The 15,232-nt window shown below is 30.5% G+C and overlaps 10 protein-coding genes across 10 annotated transcripts; 4 read left to right on the top strand and 6 right to left on the bottom strand.

The window, feature by feature from the left end:
* Nucleotides 1-181: 181 nt before the first annotated feature.
* nup85 (nucleoporin 85) lies at nucleotides 182-2,102 on the top strand (the record flags this gene model as incomplete). Its single annotated transcript, XM_004351817.1, has 4 exons — nucleotides 182-367; nucleotides 434-887; nucleotides 969-1,096; nucleotides 1,176-2,102. The coding sequence occupies 4 exons, from the start codon at nucleotides 182-184 to the stop codon at nucleotides 2,100-2,102; spliced, it is 1,695 nt and encodes a 564-aa protein (XP_004351869.1).
* A 193-nt stretch (nucleotides 2,103-2,295) lies between these two features.
* On the top strand, nucleotides 2,296-2,879 carry DFA_09972 (uncharacterized protein; the record flags this gene model as incomplete). Its single annotated transcript, XM_004351816.1, has 2 exons — nucleotides 2,296-2,469; nucleotides 2,544-2,879. 2 exons carry the CDS (start codon nucleotides 2,296-2,298, stop codon nucleotides 2,877-2,879), a joined length of 510 nt encoding a protein of 169 aa, XP_004351868.1.
* A 206-nt stretch (nucleotides 2,880-3,085) lies between these two features.
* Nucleotides 3,086-3,706, bottom strand: rps10 (40S ribosomal protein S10; the record flags this gene model as incomplete). The annotated part of the gene is made up of 2 exons (XM_004351815.1): nucleotides 3,086-3,510; nucleotides 3,655-3,706. The coding sequence occupies 2 exons, from the start codon at nucleotides 3,704-3,706 to the stop codon at nucleotides 3,086-3,088; spliced, it is 477 nt and encodes a 158-aa protein (XP_004351867.1).
* Nucleotides 3,707-3,967: 261 nt separating this feature from the next.
* DFA_09970 (putative 5'-nucleotidase) lies at nucleotides 3,968-5,648 on the bottom strand (the record flags this gene model as incomplete). The annotated part of the gene is made up of 5 exons (XM_004351814.1): nucleotides 3,968-4,274; nucleotides 4,355-4,556; nucleotides 4,665-4,890; nucleotides 4,970-5,368; nucleotides 5,460-5,648. 5 exons carry the CDS (start codon nucleotides 5,646-5,648, stop codon nucleotides 3,968-3,970), a joined length of 1,323 nt encoding a protein of 440 aa, XP_004351866.1.
* Nucleotides 5,649-5,937: 289 nt separating this feature from the next.
* DFA_09969 (amino acid kinase) lies at nucleotides 5,938-7,019 on the bottom strand (the record flags this gene model as incomplete). The annotated part of the gene is made up of 3 exons (XM_004351813.1): nucleotides 5,938-6,316; nucleotides 6,436-6,732; nucleotides 6,820-7,019. 3 exons carry the CDS (start codon nucleotides 7,017-7,019, stop codon nucleotides 5,938-5,940), a joined length of 876 nt encoding a protein of 291 aa, XP_004351865.1.
* A 176-nt stretch (nucleotides 7,020-7,195) lies between these two features.
* Nucleotides 7,196-9,100, top strand: DFA_09968 (Coatomer delta subunit; the record flags this gene model as incomplete). The annotated part of the gene is made up of 5 exons (XM_004351812.1): nucleotides 7,196-7,198; nucleotides 7,286-7,726; nucleotides 7,794-8,044; nucleotides 8,109-8,913; nucleotides 9,008-9,100. 5 exons carry the CDS (start codon nucleotides 7,196-7,198, stop codon nucleotides 9,098-9,100), a joined length of 1,593 nt encoding a protein of 530 aa, XP_004351864.1.
* Nucleotides 9,101-9,228: 128 nt separating this feature from the next.
* On the bottom strand, nucleotides 9,229-10,409 carry DFA_09967 (uncharacterized protein; the record flags this gene model as incomplete). Its single annotated transcript, XM_004351811.1, has 3 exons — nucleotides 9,229-9,993; nucleotides 10,136-10,297; nucleotides 10,404-10,409. 3 exons carry the CDS (start codon nucleotides 10,407-10,409, stop codon nucleotides 9,229-9,231), a joined length of 933 nt encoding a protein of 310 aa, XP_004351863.1.
* Nucleotides 10,410-10,969: 560 nt separating this feature from the next.
* DFA_09966 (uncharacterized protein) lies at nucleotides 10,970-13,119 on the bottom strand (the record flags this gene model as incomplete). The annotated part of the gene is made up of 6 exons (XM_004351810.1): nucleotides 10,970-11,737; nucleotides 11,817-12,002; nucleotides 12,087-12,275; nucleotides 12,351-12,571; nucleotides 12,669-12,930; nucleotides 13,015-13,119. 6 exons carry the CDS (start codon nucleotides 13,117-13,119, stop codon nucleotides 10,970-10,972), a joined length of 1,731 nt encoding a protein of 576 aa, XP_004351862.1.
* Nucleotides 13,120-13,415: 296 nt separating this feature from the next.
* Nucleotides 13,416-14,158, top strand: DFA_09965 (uncharacterized protein; the record flags this gene model as incomplete). Its single annotated transcript, XM_004351809.1, has 2 exons — nucleotides 13,416-13,584; nucleotides 13,671-14,158. The coding sequence occupies 2 exons, from the start codon at nucleotides 13,416-13,418 to the stop codon at nucleotides 14,156-14,158; spliced, it is 657 nt and encodes a 218-aa protein (XP_004351861.1).
* A 148-nt stretch (nucleotides 14,159-14,306) lies between these two features.
* Nucleotides 14,307-14,995, bottom strand: atg12 (autophagy protein 12; the record flags this gene model as incomplete). Its single annotated transcript, XM_004351808.1, has 4 exons — nucleotides 14,307-14,366; nucleotides 14,436-14,498; nucleotides 14,596-14,732; nucleotides 14,824-14,995. The coding sequence occupies 4 exons, from the start codon at nucleotides 14,993-14,995 to the stop codon at nucleotides 14,307-14,309; spliced, it is 432 nt and encodes a 143-aa protein (XP_004351860.1).
* Nucleotides 14,996-15,232: the final 237 nt, after the last annotated feature.

Raw genomic sequence — 15,232 nt, 5'->3', positions numbered from 1 at the left:
AATGATATTATAGAGCAGAGTGAGGTCTTGTTCTTTCTTTGTGAAGAATTAAGGTGAATGAAAAAAAAAATTAAAAATAAAAACATCTCATGCTGATTCATCGAGACTTGGGTGTGATGATCATCGTCTTTTTGAACAATATTCATTTATATCTACTTCCTATCTATCTTTTGAATCAACAATGAATCAAGAATCAGATTCTGGTAATACATCATTTCTAGATATAAATTGGTCATTACATTCAAATGATGATCTATTATTATTCCCACCAACAACAACACCCAATACTCAAGATAAAGTAGATGATATCAATATAATCAATAATAGTAATAACAGTAATAATGAAACTTTATCACAAATTAGAAAGGTATAAAAGAATGATAGAAACATGAATATATAAGGTTACTTATTCTTTTTTGTTGTCTTTACTTAGTTATATAATGAAATGTATTCACATTTTATAAATATTCAAGGATTAGTGATTCAAGGAGGAGAAGAATTTATATCAGAGGAAAGAGTAAGAGAGATTGTATCAATCTCTAATCGTTATCAATCTGTTATATTATCGACAAGAGATCAAATTCAAAAAGCATTGGCAACAGGTCATTATTTGGATTATGATGATGCCGACACTCATCACAATCCCTACGACAATGATCTAAAGACCAAGGAAAGATCAAGAATCTCTCAAATCATGGAAGATGCCTATCAAAAGAACTTTTCATTAATTATCTTTTGTGGTCACGTCGATTCAATCTATCCTTCTCTTTGTTTTGATCTATCCAAACAAATTGGTATTCAATGTAAATTAATTACTAGAAATTCAAACATCTTTAAACATCAATCACAAAATCAATCTCAAATTGATAAATTTAATAATGATCAAAGTAAATATAGAAAAAAAAAAAGAAAATGAAACAAACCTAACAACTATATTATTTACTTTTCTTTTTTTTCTTTCTATTTAGACAAAATGAAAAATAATTTAATAATATTAAATAGAAAAGAATATTCAAAGAGAATTGAATATATTGAAAATAATATAAATGATTTGGAAAATCCAATTTTTATTGATTGTGATTTAATCTTTTCAAAAGTAAATAATAACAAAACAAAATAATAACTATTAACTATTAAATATTAATTTTCCCTTTCCATTTTTCCATCCATTTTAGTATAAACAAGAAATTGAAAATTTAAATATAATATCAATGATATTAAAGATTACACATTTATTTTATTTCTCACCAACTATATCACCACATCAATTATTGGATTGTTTGAAACAACAACAAGATCAAGGAGTGATTGAACAATTTGAAGAATTGTTGCAGGATATTGGATCGGTTGAACAGGATCAAGTACTATCATTTGTATCTCAAATGTTGTGTCATGGTTTGATTGATGAATCGATTCATCTGCTGAATCTACTTTCTCGACTACCCAAATCAAGTTCTTCAATTCATCTCAAATCGACCATGTCCAACAATGCAAATCTTAGACGTTCACCAATTGGAGTGATGATTGATCTTTTACAACGTATACCAATACGTAGAAAGACAAACTTCACCAATGAATACATTCAACTTTGGCAACAGTGGCATCAAGAGGTTGGTCAAATTGCATCGAGTGGTTTGATGGAATCTAGTGGTGGTAATGGATTAAAAGAAATGATTGATCTACTCAATGGTGATGAAAAGATATTAAGCAAGTACAATAATAATAGTGGTCAAACTGCTTACTTGCAGTCGGTAGTAACTCATCTACTCTATGTTGAACATGTATCTTCACCACAACAAATCCGTCAACTCTTCCTCCACTATTACACCAAATTCAAGTCAGCGTCACTCATTGATCGAATCATCAAATCATTGGCTGCACCTGATCAACTTCAAGTGGCACTCGAGGAAATGGCCAAACATTTGCCATCGTGGTTGGTTGTCCATGTCACCGATCTATTGGTACACCATCCATACGTTCTCAAACGTCAACCACATCAACCATCACCTCTCCTCTCTACACGTGACCAACTGCTGACTAGCTATGGTTTTGGAATTGGCTCAAGATCCATCTCTCCTCGACATTGCCTTTGGTTACATTAACCAAACTAAAAAATCATCCACCCTCATTGAATCTATCATTCAACGACAATCAACCCCCGAATCAATCTCTGAAAGACAAGCATACAAGCTTCTCTCTTATTCCTCTCAAAAATCAATCAACCATATTTTCAAGGTACTCTCTGCTCGAGACTATACCTTGGAAAGATATGGTTCATCAATCAATTGGTTATTAATGTCCAAAGATACTGCTCGTATCGCTCAACTTTCAAATCATCTTTTGAATCACAAACTAAATAGTCTCTTGTTTACAGACTTGGATTCAATCATTAAAAATGATCAATCATTTTCAAATTATAAAGAATTGGATTTCTTAATTAAATATAAACATTTAATTCATTTTTTTAAAGTAAGCTAGAAAAACAAAAAGAAAAGAAAAAAGAAAGTATATTAATATTCTTCTATTTATTTATAATTTTATAGAAAAGAGAATTTGAAAATTATAGTGAATATTTTTGTGAAATGTTTAGAAATCAAATTGTACCAAGATCATTTTCAATTAGATTAATGTTGGATATTATACCATTGTTGGAAAGTTTAAACAAAGTTTATTTTAATTTGGATGACACTATGATGTTGACCAATTATCTCGAAGACATTCAATCCAGTCATTTGGCAGATCAATATCTTCAAGGTATTAGTGTTCAAAACCTACAATCTCTTAGATTGGCACTTTCTAGAAATATTGCAAAATCATTCAAACATAATCAACAACAATTACAAAATCAACATACTCAACAATTAAAATTATCAATCTAATTAAAATAAAAAGTAAAAGTAAAAGTATTTCCATAAATTTAATATATATATATATTCTCTCTTTTGATTATTATTAATTCCAAGTGTACTAATTTCTCTAAACTAATCTGTCTATTGTCTTGTCTTGGATCTTTGTCTTTTTATCCATCTTTTTTTGGTTGTTTATACTTTAAATTTTTAAACAGTCTTTTATTGATCAAACCATTTTAGTTGGAGTTTTCTTGTGGTTGACGTGGTTGACGTGGTGGACCATCCTTTCTGTAAGCACCTGGACCCATACGTGGACGACGTTCACCGTCAAAGTTTGGACGGAATTCACCGCTGGCACCGGTTCTCTTGCCATCTTCGTGTCTGTCGCCACGGTGTTCACGGTCACCACCACGGTGGGTACGAACAGCTTGCTTTCTGAGGGTAGATGGGACAACAGAGTCTGGGAGCATGAGGTATTGTCTGAGGTATTGGATACCTTGGTCAGTCAAGGTCCAATAGTAGTGTTGCCAGTTGAAGATCTCAGTGACGTGCTTTTGAGACTTTAATGATCTCATGAGAGCAAGAACTTCGAGGTTGGATACACCTTCGATGGTCAAGTGCTTCTTGGCACCGAAATCCTTCTTGGCTACGATGACTCCCTCTAAATAATAGTAAATCGAATATAAAAGATGATAATAGGTAGAGATAGGAGTAGATAGAGGATATGTGGAAAGATAGAGAGTAAGTATGATGATTTCTCTCTAATTGTATGATTCTTTGTTGTGTGTTTGCTATATATCTTTACCCTTGAAAAGGTCGTTGAAGATTTTGAGACGATGATCTTTTGGAATAATCATTTCAACTGCTATACTCTGCTGCTGGGAAAAAGGAAGTTATAGAGTCTCACATCAATCTCTTGTGCACAGAGAGTCGAGGGAGAGCTCAGACACGACACTCTCACACGATATTCAAAAAATTAATTTTTGAACAAAAATTGTTTTTACGAAACAAAAAATTTTGCCCGCGACAAAAAGACTATAGCTCTGATCACCTTGTATTGATTTTTGTTGTTGTTGTATCATAGATAGCTTGTTTTTCTCTATCTTTTTTATTTTTTCTTAGAAATCAGAATCATTTTGATAAATGACAGCACATGGTTGAAGTGATTGTTTATCAAACTTGTCTTGATGGAAATATTCTGCAAGTGTTTCGACGCTGCCCAACATAATATCGGCGTTTTCACGAACAATCGAACTCCAATAGGTTTCAATGGGTACTTGTTGACTGTCGTGTTCATGGAAATGGAAGAAACTACCCCATTCATATCTATTACCATCCTTGTAGTTGGTTTTCTTTTTTAATACTACAATTTCATTTGGATCTTCAATCTCTTCAACAATTGCAATTGTCATCCATTTTGAAAATCTAAAAAAAAAAAAAAAAAAAGAAATATTAATATTAATATTATTTTGATAGCTCTATTTTTTTTTTTTTTATATACATACTGTTTTGGAACACTAACATCACCAATTAAATGATCACCAACATAACAAAAAGAGATTAAATCAGTTTCTGATTTTCCTTTTGATTTTCTAACTTGATCCATTAAAGTTTTAACATTTCCATGATTATAAACTGTCTTTTTGTTAAATACAACTTCATCAACTTGAATTTGATTTACAACCTTTGGGAAATAACTTTCTAAATCTATAAAAAAAATATAAAATAAAAAAATAGAAAAAAAGGTCAATCATAGAGTTGTAGAGACAGACACATACCTATCCTATTCTATTCTATTCTATTCTCTATACTTACCATAAAAAGGTCTATCTTTTTTAAAAAAGTCTGGTTTTTTAGCATCGGCAACAACCAAATCAAATAAATCTTGGAAATCTTCACCATAACAATATTTCATTAAAAGATCAGTATATTCTGATTTTGAATTGGTAATTAATAAAACCTTGGTTCCATTGTTTTTCAATTCTCTTAACCAATTTTTACACTTTTCTGTTGCTTTAATTACAAATTTACCTGGATTTTTCTTTAAACCAAATTAATGTTAACATTAATATTGATCAATCTTCTTTCTATTTGTTTCTTTTTTTTTTTTCTTTACATACTCTAAATTCTTCATAATATTCACCTTTATAGAAATCAGTAAAATGAATATTAAAAGTATCGATTAAAGCTTGAAGAAACTCTAACATGAGTGGTCTAGTTACAGTGACACCTTGTTTGACGAGATGATCAATATGATGAACCCACAATGAAGCAGCTGGGATATCAAAATAAGAGATCAATGCAAAGAAACGACTGGTACTTGAACCATTGAAACTGTGCAATGGACGATTCTCTGGAATCGGTTGACTTTCATAGGTTTCAAGGATCGTCTTTTTATCTACTGCTTGACTACCAAAAAATGCCTTTAATACTCTTTTGTTTGATCCCAACTTTAAAATATATCCTGTATCAAGATCCAATATAATACCTCTATGACATATTTCAAGTTCTAATTTATCCTAATAGAAAAAAAGAAATAGAAATGAAGAATGTATTAGAGAGAGAGAGAGAGAGAGATATATTGTCTATCATTTGTTGTTTTCTATTTACATTTGCAAGATGAGGAAATTTAGGAGCAAGAGTTTTAGACATGCATTGATTCACTAATAGTTGTAATTCTACATTGTGGTATCTGACAATAGTCATATCCATATCGAATCCTATACAATCTAGATTCTTTAGTTGTTGATGTAACTCTATCTCTTTGGCTACTACTTTTTCTACGTTACTACTATCCATCTTTCTTTATCTATGTATAATATTATATGTATATATATATATTAATTAATAATACTAAATATCAATGATTAAGATGAGAGGCAGATATCATTCTTTTCGTTCTTCGCACCCCCAACCACCCATTATCATGAGTTTTTAAATTAAATTAAATTATTTGGACACTTGGAACTTCTAAAAAAGGTAAATCCAAACGACATGGAACACCAAAAAACCAACTATCTATATAGTTAGTAGTTTAAGTTTAGAGGGGGTTGGTTTAGGTTTAATTCACCATTCATAATTTCATCATTTAATTTATTGATTGTTTTGATAATATAGTACCTCTTTTTGGATAGATTACATTATTAATTAAATTGGGGGATTCTGTGATTTCAGTAGACGTGCCACCAATGATCAATGTATCCACTGAATAGAGAGATGCAATATTTTTGGCGGAATCAATCTTTGCTTTCATTCCTCCGGTTACATCACATGTACCCTTTTTTACTGCAAATTGTGTAGAGGATGAGGAGGAGGAGGAGGATTGTTGTTGTAGTTCATCTTTTTTGTCTCCTCCTCCATTTAAAATATCACCATTATCATTTAAATGAATAAAGTTTAATAGTTTGGCTGATGGATCAGATGGAGGTAAACTATAAACACCTTCAACATCTGTTATAAATATTGCTCTTTTTGGTTTTAATTTTTACAAAGTATTTGTATAATTCTAAAAAAAATAAACAAAAAAAAAGTAAATAAATAATTAAGTTAAATATCTTATTTGTTTGTTTTGTTTGTTTTAACATACGAATCACCACTTAAAATAGTACAACCTTTAATAGTATCAAGACAAACATCACCATGTAAAACAGGAACCAAATTCATGGCGAGTAGACGTTTAATATGTTCACTATTATCTTGAATGACGGTGTCATTTTCAGTGAGCCAACTATCAAAGGGAGATACTGGAATGGCATTGATAGATACATCATTTAATCTACTTGTCAGGGTCATTAGTAATTGTAGTACACTTGCTCTTGTTTTACACATTCCAACATCAGACTCATTTTCCTTTTGATTAAATCCACTTGTAATTTTATATTGTCTAAATAACATTTATATATTATATTATAAATAACCTTTTTGTATTTATATACTCCTTCTTCTTCCCGTATTTGTTATTGTATATTACTTTGCTTCAAAATGACCAAAACTACCAGCACCAGAGATAATGATGATTTTAAAGTGTTGTTGTAACTTTAGGTATTTGACAATTTCAACAAAAGAGTCTAAATTACTTTGATTAAACGTTTGATGTTTTGATTTATCTGTAAGATAGGCACCTCCAAATTTCAAAATTATCAATTCTTCCTTTTCTTCTTGATGATTCATCATTATTTGTATAAATAGAAATGGTGTAGAGTAAAGAAGAAATAAAATTAAATTAAAAAAAAAAGGTGAATCATCACCCAACTTGTCATATTTTTTTAAAAAGTTTCCTCTTGAATGAAGATCATTTTGTTTTAATCTAAAAGAGAGCTAGAGAGCTAGAGAGAGAAGTAATATAAATGGTAAGAATAGATAGAATAGTAGAGAGAGAGAGAGAGAGAGAGAGAGGAGTGATATTATATAATATTTATTCTTTCTATCTATTTTAGGTTGTATTAGCAGCAGCAATTTGTACAAAGAATGGGAAACCATTGTTATCACGTCAATTTTCAGAGATGACAAAGAGTAGAGTTGAAGGATTATTGTCAGCCTTTCCAAAGTTGATTGGTAATGGCAAACAACATACTTTTATAGAGACTGAAAACATTCGTTATGTCTATCAACCATTGGAATCACTCTATCTCGTTTTGATCACCAACAAGAATTCAAATATACTCGAAGACATTGAAACGCTTCATCTCTTGGCCAAGATCGTACCAGAGTATAGCAGTTTCGATGAACAAGACGTATCTAAAAAGGCATTTGATATCATCTTTACTTTTGATGAAATCATTGCCATGGGTTACAAAGAACGTGTCACTGTTCAACAAATTAAACATTTCATTTCAATGGAAAGTCATGAAGAAGAAAGAGTTAGACTTGAAGAATCGGTAAGAAAACAAGAATAGTAGAGAGATTCATTTGATTTCATTTATTAATTGTTTATTCTTTCATTAGATGAAACAAAAACAAGCCAAGTTGGAAGGAAATAAAAAGATGAAGGAATTGGAAAAGTTGAGAATGATGGGAGGTGGTATGGGAGGAGGAATGGGAGGAGGAGGAATGGGAAGCGGCAGCATGGGAAGTGGTGGTATGTCACCATCCTATGGAGGCGGCAGTGGAAACAACTATCGTAACGATAATCATAGCAGTGATCGTGATAGTAACCATTCCTCACCATTAATTGATAGAGAAAGACGTGATACTACGTATGTAAATCAATATAAAAGTATTTATTTATTTAATTATTTATAAACTATTTATTTTTTTTAGACCAAAACCAAGTTCAGCACAACCAATGAAAGAAGGTATGAAATTGGGAATGAAATCAAATAAAAAGAGTGCAATTGCTCAAGTATTAAAAGAAGAAAAGGTAGTAGAAAAGGAAGATGAATTGGAAGCATTACTCGAGACTGGAACTGGATCAGGTGCTGCTGGTGGATCATTTGAAAAAGCAGTGCCAACAGAGGCCGTTCACATTGTGATTGATGAACAGATTTTGGCAGAAGTTGAAAACGACGGAACTGTCAACTCTATGGATATCAAGGGTGCTCTCTCTGTCAACATTGGCAACTCTAGCTTGGGTGCCGTCAAGATTGCATTCAAAAAGGGACCAACTGCCAACCAATTCCAATTCATCACTCATCCCAACATTGACAAGCAGACATTTGCCTCTGCCAATACTCTTCGTACCAAGGATGGTAAGACATTCCCATCGGGTGGTATCCTCAAGTGGAGATGTCGTCCAACCGACGATGCACTCCTCCCCATCAAGGTCAACTGCTGGCCAAATGCAAGTGGAGGCGTAACTACCGTCAATCTCGAATACGAAGCCTCTTCTTGCTTCCCACTCAAAAATGTTTTAATCACCATCCCCTCTACCATTCAACCAATCATCAATCAAGTCGACGGTCAATACGACTATTCTCACAAGGACAAACAAGTCCTCTGGAAAATCCCACTTATCGATGATTCAAATAGTCAAGGTTCAATGGAATTTACCGTCAAGGGTAATGTTCCTTCTTTCTTCCCAGTTAAAATTCATTTTACTTCAACTAAAACTATTTGTCAAATTGATGTATGTAAAAAAAAAAATGAAAATAGAAATAGAAAAAATAGATAGTTTATTAACAAAACCTACTATTTCTACCTACTATTTATTTTCTTTTTAGATTATTGATTCAGTTATTGAAGAAACAGATATACCAACACCATTTTCAAGTGAAGTTACACTTTCAACTGATAATTATGAAATTATAGGTTAAATAGATTAAATAGACTTTAATGTAATTTTATATATAAATCATAAAAAAAAATTAAAATAAAAAGAAAACAGAAAAGAAAACTAAATTTAAACATATACTAGTATATAAATATTTGTTTTACGTAGAGGTTAGGATTTTTTATTTTTAGTTAAAGAAAAACTTCTCTTTGCCTTTACTGTTGTTGTTGTTGTTGTTGTAGTGGTGGTTGTTGTATTTGCAGTTGTGGTATTGGAAGAGTTGGAGTTGGAGTTGGAGTTGTTAATTGGTTCTTTTTTTTGATCCAATTGTTGATCGCTAAAAGATGAAAATGAAAAAGGTTTAATGGATTGATTTGCAACGGTCGTCGATAATCGATGATTATTCATCAATGAAGATGGAGTTGATCGAGATGAAACGGATGATCCCGTAGTATAAGTGGCTGCTGTAAATGATGGAGAATGTGAAGATGATGAAGATGAAGAAGAAGATGATGATCCAGGTGAAAATTGTAATGTACTACTACTACTAGTATTGGTAGTAGTCTTTATCGTCGTCGTTGTTGTCGTATTATTATTATTATTTTGATTATTTGATTTAATTGTTGGACCATTTAATTGTTGTAATTGTTGAGGAGTAAAAGGATCAAGAGGATGATAATAAGATTTTCGTAAATGATCGTAGATGGATTCCTGTCGCCGTAGGAAATCATCATCCAAATTACTCTTTTGCATTGAACATTCTCTGATATTGAATTCAGCTTGTTCCATCAATTGATTTTCGTGATGTATCTTACTGTGACACACCAACTTTCTCATCCAATCGTCCATTTCTATTCTTGTATCGGCAGATAGGTAAAACACCCGATCTGGTGTAACAATTTCAAATGTCCATTCTCTTTCCCTATCATCATGAATCTAAAAAAAACAAATATATATATTTTAAAAGAAATAGAAAAAGGAAAAAAGGGTGTTTGGTTAAAACAACTGGTTTGTAATTGGTTAAAACAAACAAAAGCCATTCCAATTCGTTCCTATTTCTATTCCTATTCATTCATACCCTAACAGTTGATTGTTCCAATGGAATATGCCTAGTTGATTTCTCATGAGGACTTTTGTGATAATGTAGTTTGCTGTCAACTGACAATGTAAACCATCGTTTTTGCCATCTCTTATTAATAACTCCTTTCTTATATAAATGTCCTGTTTTTGTTTCTTTTACCTAAATAAATAGAAAGTTTTAGTCAATCTAATCTAATCTAATCTAAATCATCATTCTTCTTTGTTCTTATATATATCTTTCTCTCTTTCTTCTTCTTTATACATACATTCATTTTATACACAATATATATATTTATAGACACAGATAAGATAATTTACAACAAAAATAAAATTTACTATATATAACTATATCCCTATTGAATCTATGATTGATAGATTAAATGTAGGATTGATTGATTGAATGATTGAAAATATACAACTTGATATCTTTTTTATGAGATTTGTAATAACCTCTTTTTTATAGATTCCTTATATGATTGATTGATTATACTTTAGTAGCTACTAGATATATGATTCTATTTAATAATATGATGATCGATCATTCATTTCCTTTTTATACAGATAATGATAATTATATAGTCTATATAGATCTACTCGTTTCTACTTTTTATAACTATTACTACTACCTGTAGTAATATCTATCTGTCTAATCTATCTGTTCACAACAAGACAATAGTAGAGAGTTGCAATGTTTATGTTTTTACTCTCCTTTGCCCACCACATCATCAAAAAGCGTAAAAACCTGATTTTTTTGTTTTCGGACTAATCCAAAAAACATTGTCCCAATTATCCAAAAATAGTTTATTATTTATTTATTTATTTATTTTTATTTTTAAAAGCTCTTACTTCCTCTACCTTTGAATGAAGAAGGAGAAGGTTGTTTTGTTTTTGATTTTTCTGTAAAAAACTCTAATTGTACTCTTGGTTCATCTCCACCGCTCTTTTGTTGTTGGCCTTGTCCTCCACCACGTTGTTGCTTATTATTATCATTGGAACGTCTAAGATTTGGTGGTACATATGGTTGATATCTATTTTTTGATTGTCCTTGTGTTTCTTGTTGACCTTGTTGACTTTGTTGTTGTTGTTTTTGTCCTACTTGATTCTTTTGTTTTTGTTGTTTTTGTCCTCCACCTACTTGTTGATGTTGATAATTTGGTTGATATTGTTTTTTAAATTGTTTCATTGGGTTTTGTTCTTTGGCAAATGATGGTCTGATGGCCGAGTTGTTGAGGATGGGTGGATTTTTAGAGAGATTACGGATAAATTGGATGAGGTTGGAGGTTGTCTTTTGTGATTTGATGAGTTGGGCAAGTTGTTCAGTGTCTGATTTTGGCAAGACTTCAATTGCCTTTTTCAACTTGGCATCGGTCGTTCCGATACGATCATTCAATACACGCAATCTTGCAACAAAGTCATCAAACTTGCTTGGGTCCAAATCAGTTGCCATGTCGCTTGGTTGTCCAGTGTTGGTCTTGTAAGCACAAAGACGTCTCATTTGTGCTGGTGATTTTGCTCCCAAATTACTAAATGACAATAAAAGTGCTTCAAGTATTGTCAATTTAAAATCATAATCAATTGGTGCTGGTACTGGTATTTTGTCCTATAAAAGAAAATAATAAGGATAATAAATTAGACCACAATGATTCGATTAAATCTTTACATATATTTTCTTTTCTTACTTTTAAAAGTTTAAATACAATTTCAAATAATTCTGGGGCGTCATTGGTATTGGCAGATTGAGTGATGAGAGCAAATTTAGTGATAAAATCAGTTTGATCAGCTTCCAACATATCATTTAATGATGGGAATATCTTTGTTTTATAAAATTCAAAAATTCCACTACCAACTGGTTCATTATTATTTTGCTTAAAAAAGAAAAAAAGAATAATTAATATAACAATAAATATATATATATATTTCTTTTGTTTTGTTTTTTTTTGATACAATACAGTAGATTTTTTAACCAACATATCTAAAATGAAATAAACTTTTTTCTTTGTTTCAACAACTGGTAATTTATGAATCAATGATAAAAGAGTATCACAAAATACAATTGCATCCTTTAACATGTATTTTGGGAAACAATTAAATAATTCTACCAATATTTCAATTTCACCATCTTTTGATGATCCAATCAACTAGAAGGATAGAAAGAGAAATTTGATTTGTTAATAAACAATCATATGATCTTCTTTTTTTTTTCTATTTTTTACCTTTAAAATTCTTTCTCTAAAGAATGATTGAGCTTCCATTGTACTTTGTTTATACTCTAATCTAATAAGAGACATGAGACGTTCCTTGATAAACTTTAACATGAATTCTCTTTGATTGTCAGTTTCGAGTGACAAGAGAATCGAGTTTAAAGTATTGGCAGAATTGAGTTTATACAATTCAATGATTGAGTTTTTGGTACTTTCATACTCGATTGGTGAATCTATTCATTATTATTATTGTTATTATTTTGTGTTAACCATCATTATTATTACCAACAATATTAATTATATATAGTTGTTTTTCACATTCTAACTTACCAGTATTTAATAATTGACCAAGGATATCAACCAACTTTGCAATGTACTCTGGATTATCAGTGCAAATAGAAGGTATGGCTTTGAGAGCACTGACACGAACAGGGATATCATCCTCTTCGATCAAATCGATCAAACTGTCAATAACCTTTTCTTGAGTGGAAGGAAATCTCTTAAAGTACTTTGAAAAGAATTGTGATGACAATTGTTTTGTCTGCTTATTACTCTTTGATAAATCAATAATCGTTTTAAATAATTCTTCATCCTATATATAGAAATTAAATATAAATATAAATATATATATATATTCAAGAGCAATCTCTTCTCTTTGTTGATTGTTGACACATACACCTGCAAATTGTTGACTTGAATCTAATTTATAAGCAATTTCATACAATGAAGTTACAGGATCAGCTGCCATTGCTGTAGTTGTAGTTGAAAGTGTAACATCCATCTTTACTTTCTATTTCTTCTTCTTCTTCTTCTTATGATACAACTATAAATAAATAAATAAATAAACTAACTAACAAACTATAGAGATAGAAGATGGTATTTAAATAAAAATGTAACAAACCCACACTTCATAGTGCTTGTTTGAACAAAAAAGGCAAAAATATTAATATTTAAAAAAAGAGCAATATGGGTTCATTGATGAAAAGTCTCTATTTCTCTGCATACATCATATCTGCTATCATTTATTAAATCTTTTTTTTTAAAAGAATACACAATTCCAAACTAGATTGATTAATCATGTCATTTAATAGATTCATAAGTGAAAAGGAAATAGAAGAACAAAAAGACTTGTATGGTGGTAAAGCAAGAACATCGGCCGCAGAGAATGATGGTAGAACACTATTTGAAAGACTACAAGAACAAAAGAATTTAAAGGATAGTGCTTGGAGTGAGAAACATAAAGATAGTATGAATGACAACAACTAAGATAAATACATGTATCTATCAATCACAAATTGACAAATTATTGGCATATTCATTCATTCTCTATAGAGGCATCTGAAGGATTAAACGATGATGATATAAAATATTTCCAAGAGCAAGAGATGGAAAAAGAGGAAAAGAAAAAAAAAGAAGAACAAGAGGTTGCAAGAGAGATGGAACAAATTAAAAAAGAAAGATTGGCTACCAAAAAAGTAACTCCTCCTAAAGATATATCCACTGATCCTAGCATTCTCATTATCGATCAACTTGTCGATACCACCAATACAACAACAACAAAGAAATCACAAATTGGAAATTCATTTATCAAAGTTAAACGAAAAAGTATTGTTGATGAAGAGGACAGTGAAAATAATAATACCAAGGATAATAGTAAGAATAATACCAGTACGATAAATGCCAAAGAAAATGATATAAAGAAACAAAAGTTGCAAGAAGATTCTTCATCATCTTCAACTACAGATACTGCAGTGGCATCATCATTGTTTGCATATGATTCATCAGATGAAGAAGAAGAGGAAAATAAAAAAGATGATTGATCCATTCCATTCAATTACTGAAACAACAATTATAATTGTTGTTTGGTTGTTTCCAATAATAATAATATTTTGATAACATTACATATGTGCAAGAAAAAGAATTATATTTGTTTGTGATTGAATATAATATAATATATTGGGGAATAGTTTATCCCCAAGCAGGAGCGTTTGAATAATTTACAACTAATTGATCGTTATGACTAAAACACTAAATATAGAAAGAGAGAGAATAGATTAGTTGGTTTGTTGCTAGTCTGAAACCTAGATTATTTCATACTTTAAATAATTCACTTAAACATTCATCAGGAGAAGGTTGAAAGACTTGATTTACAAAACAAAACTAAATAGAGAGAGAGAGAGAGAAGTGAGTATACAAGTAAGTAAGAAAGTAAGAAAGTAGTATATTATTTAATTTCAATTTGGTTGGATGACATTACCAATGGTTCATTTGGTTTCATTTTAAGTTGTTTCCTAAGATTATCGATTACATGTTGAAAAGATAACGTTGCTTGTAATTTAAATTTCTTTTGTTTTAAAGCTGGTGCACTACCTGCATTCTTAAAATATATAATAACTAAACAACAAGTAATAATATCAAGTAACAATAGTATGAATTGTTAGCACATATGATCTATCTTTGTGTTGATTGTTGGTTGACTACTTACTTGAATCTCTTTTTGTAGGTTCGGTGGTTGATGATGATGATGATGGTGTATTAATGTTTGTATCAGAACTCGTGTTTGTTGGTGGTGAAGATGGTTGCTCTATATTAGTATTCGTGGTTGTAGTAGTAGTATTACTACTATTGTTATTATTATTATTATTACTATCTTCCATTTCTCTTGAATAAATTAAAATGATTTAAACAAGATTGTGGTGTTTTGACCTTTACAAATTATTTTCATTCTTTCAAACCCTCACTCCCATATATATACAAATATATTTGTATTATATTCAATATTATTATTATTCAATATTATCATTAATGGAATGATTTACAAAACAAAACAACCAATATAATGAATGTAATGTCTGCAGAAATGGTGTTATAAAAGGTAGAAGTGCTAAAAGAGG

Source organism: Cavenderia fasciculata (assembly GCF_000203815.1).
Source record: "Cavenderia fasciculata unplaced genomic scaffold Scf_EU5ZYIE02H8LDV-5, whole genome shotgun sequence".
NCBI lineage: Eukaryota > Evosea > Eumycetozoa > Acytosteliales > Cavenderiaceae > Cavenderia > Cavenderia fasciculata.
Note: the sequence above shows the minus strand (reverse complement) of the source record. Positions and strands in the feature narration are given on the sequence as shown.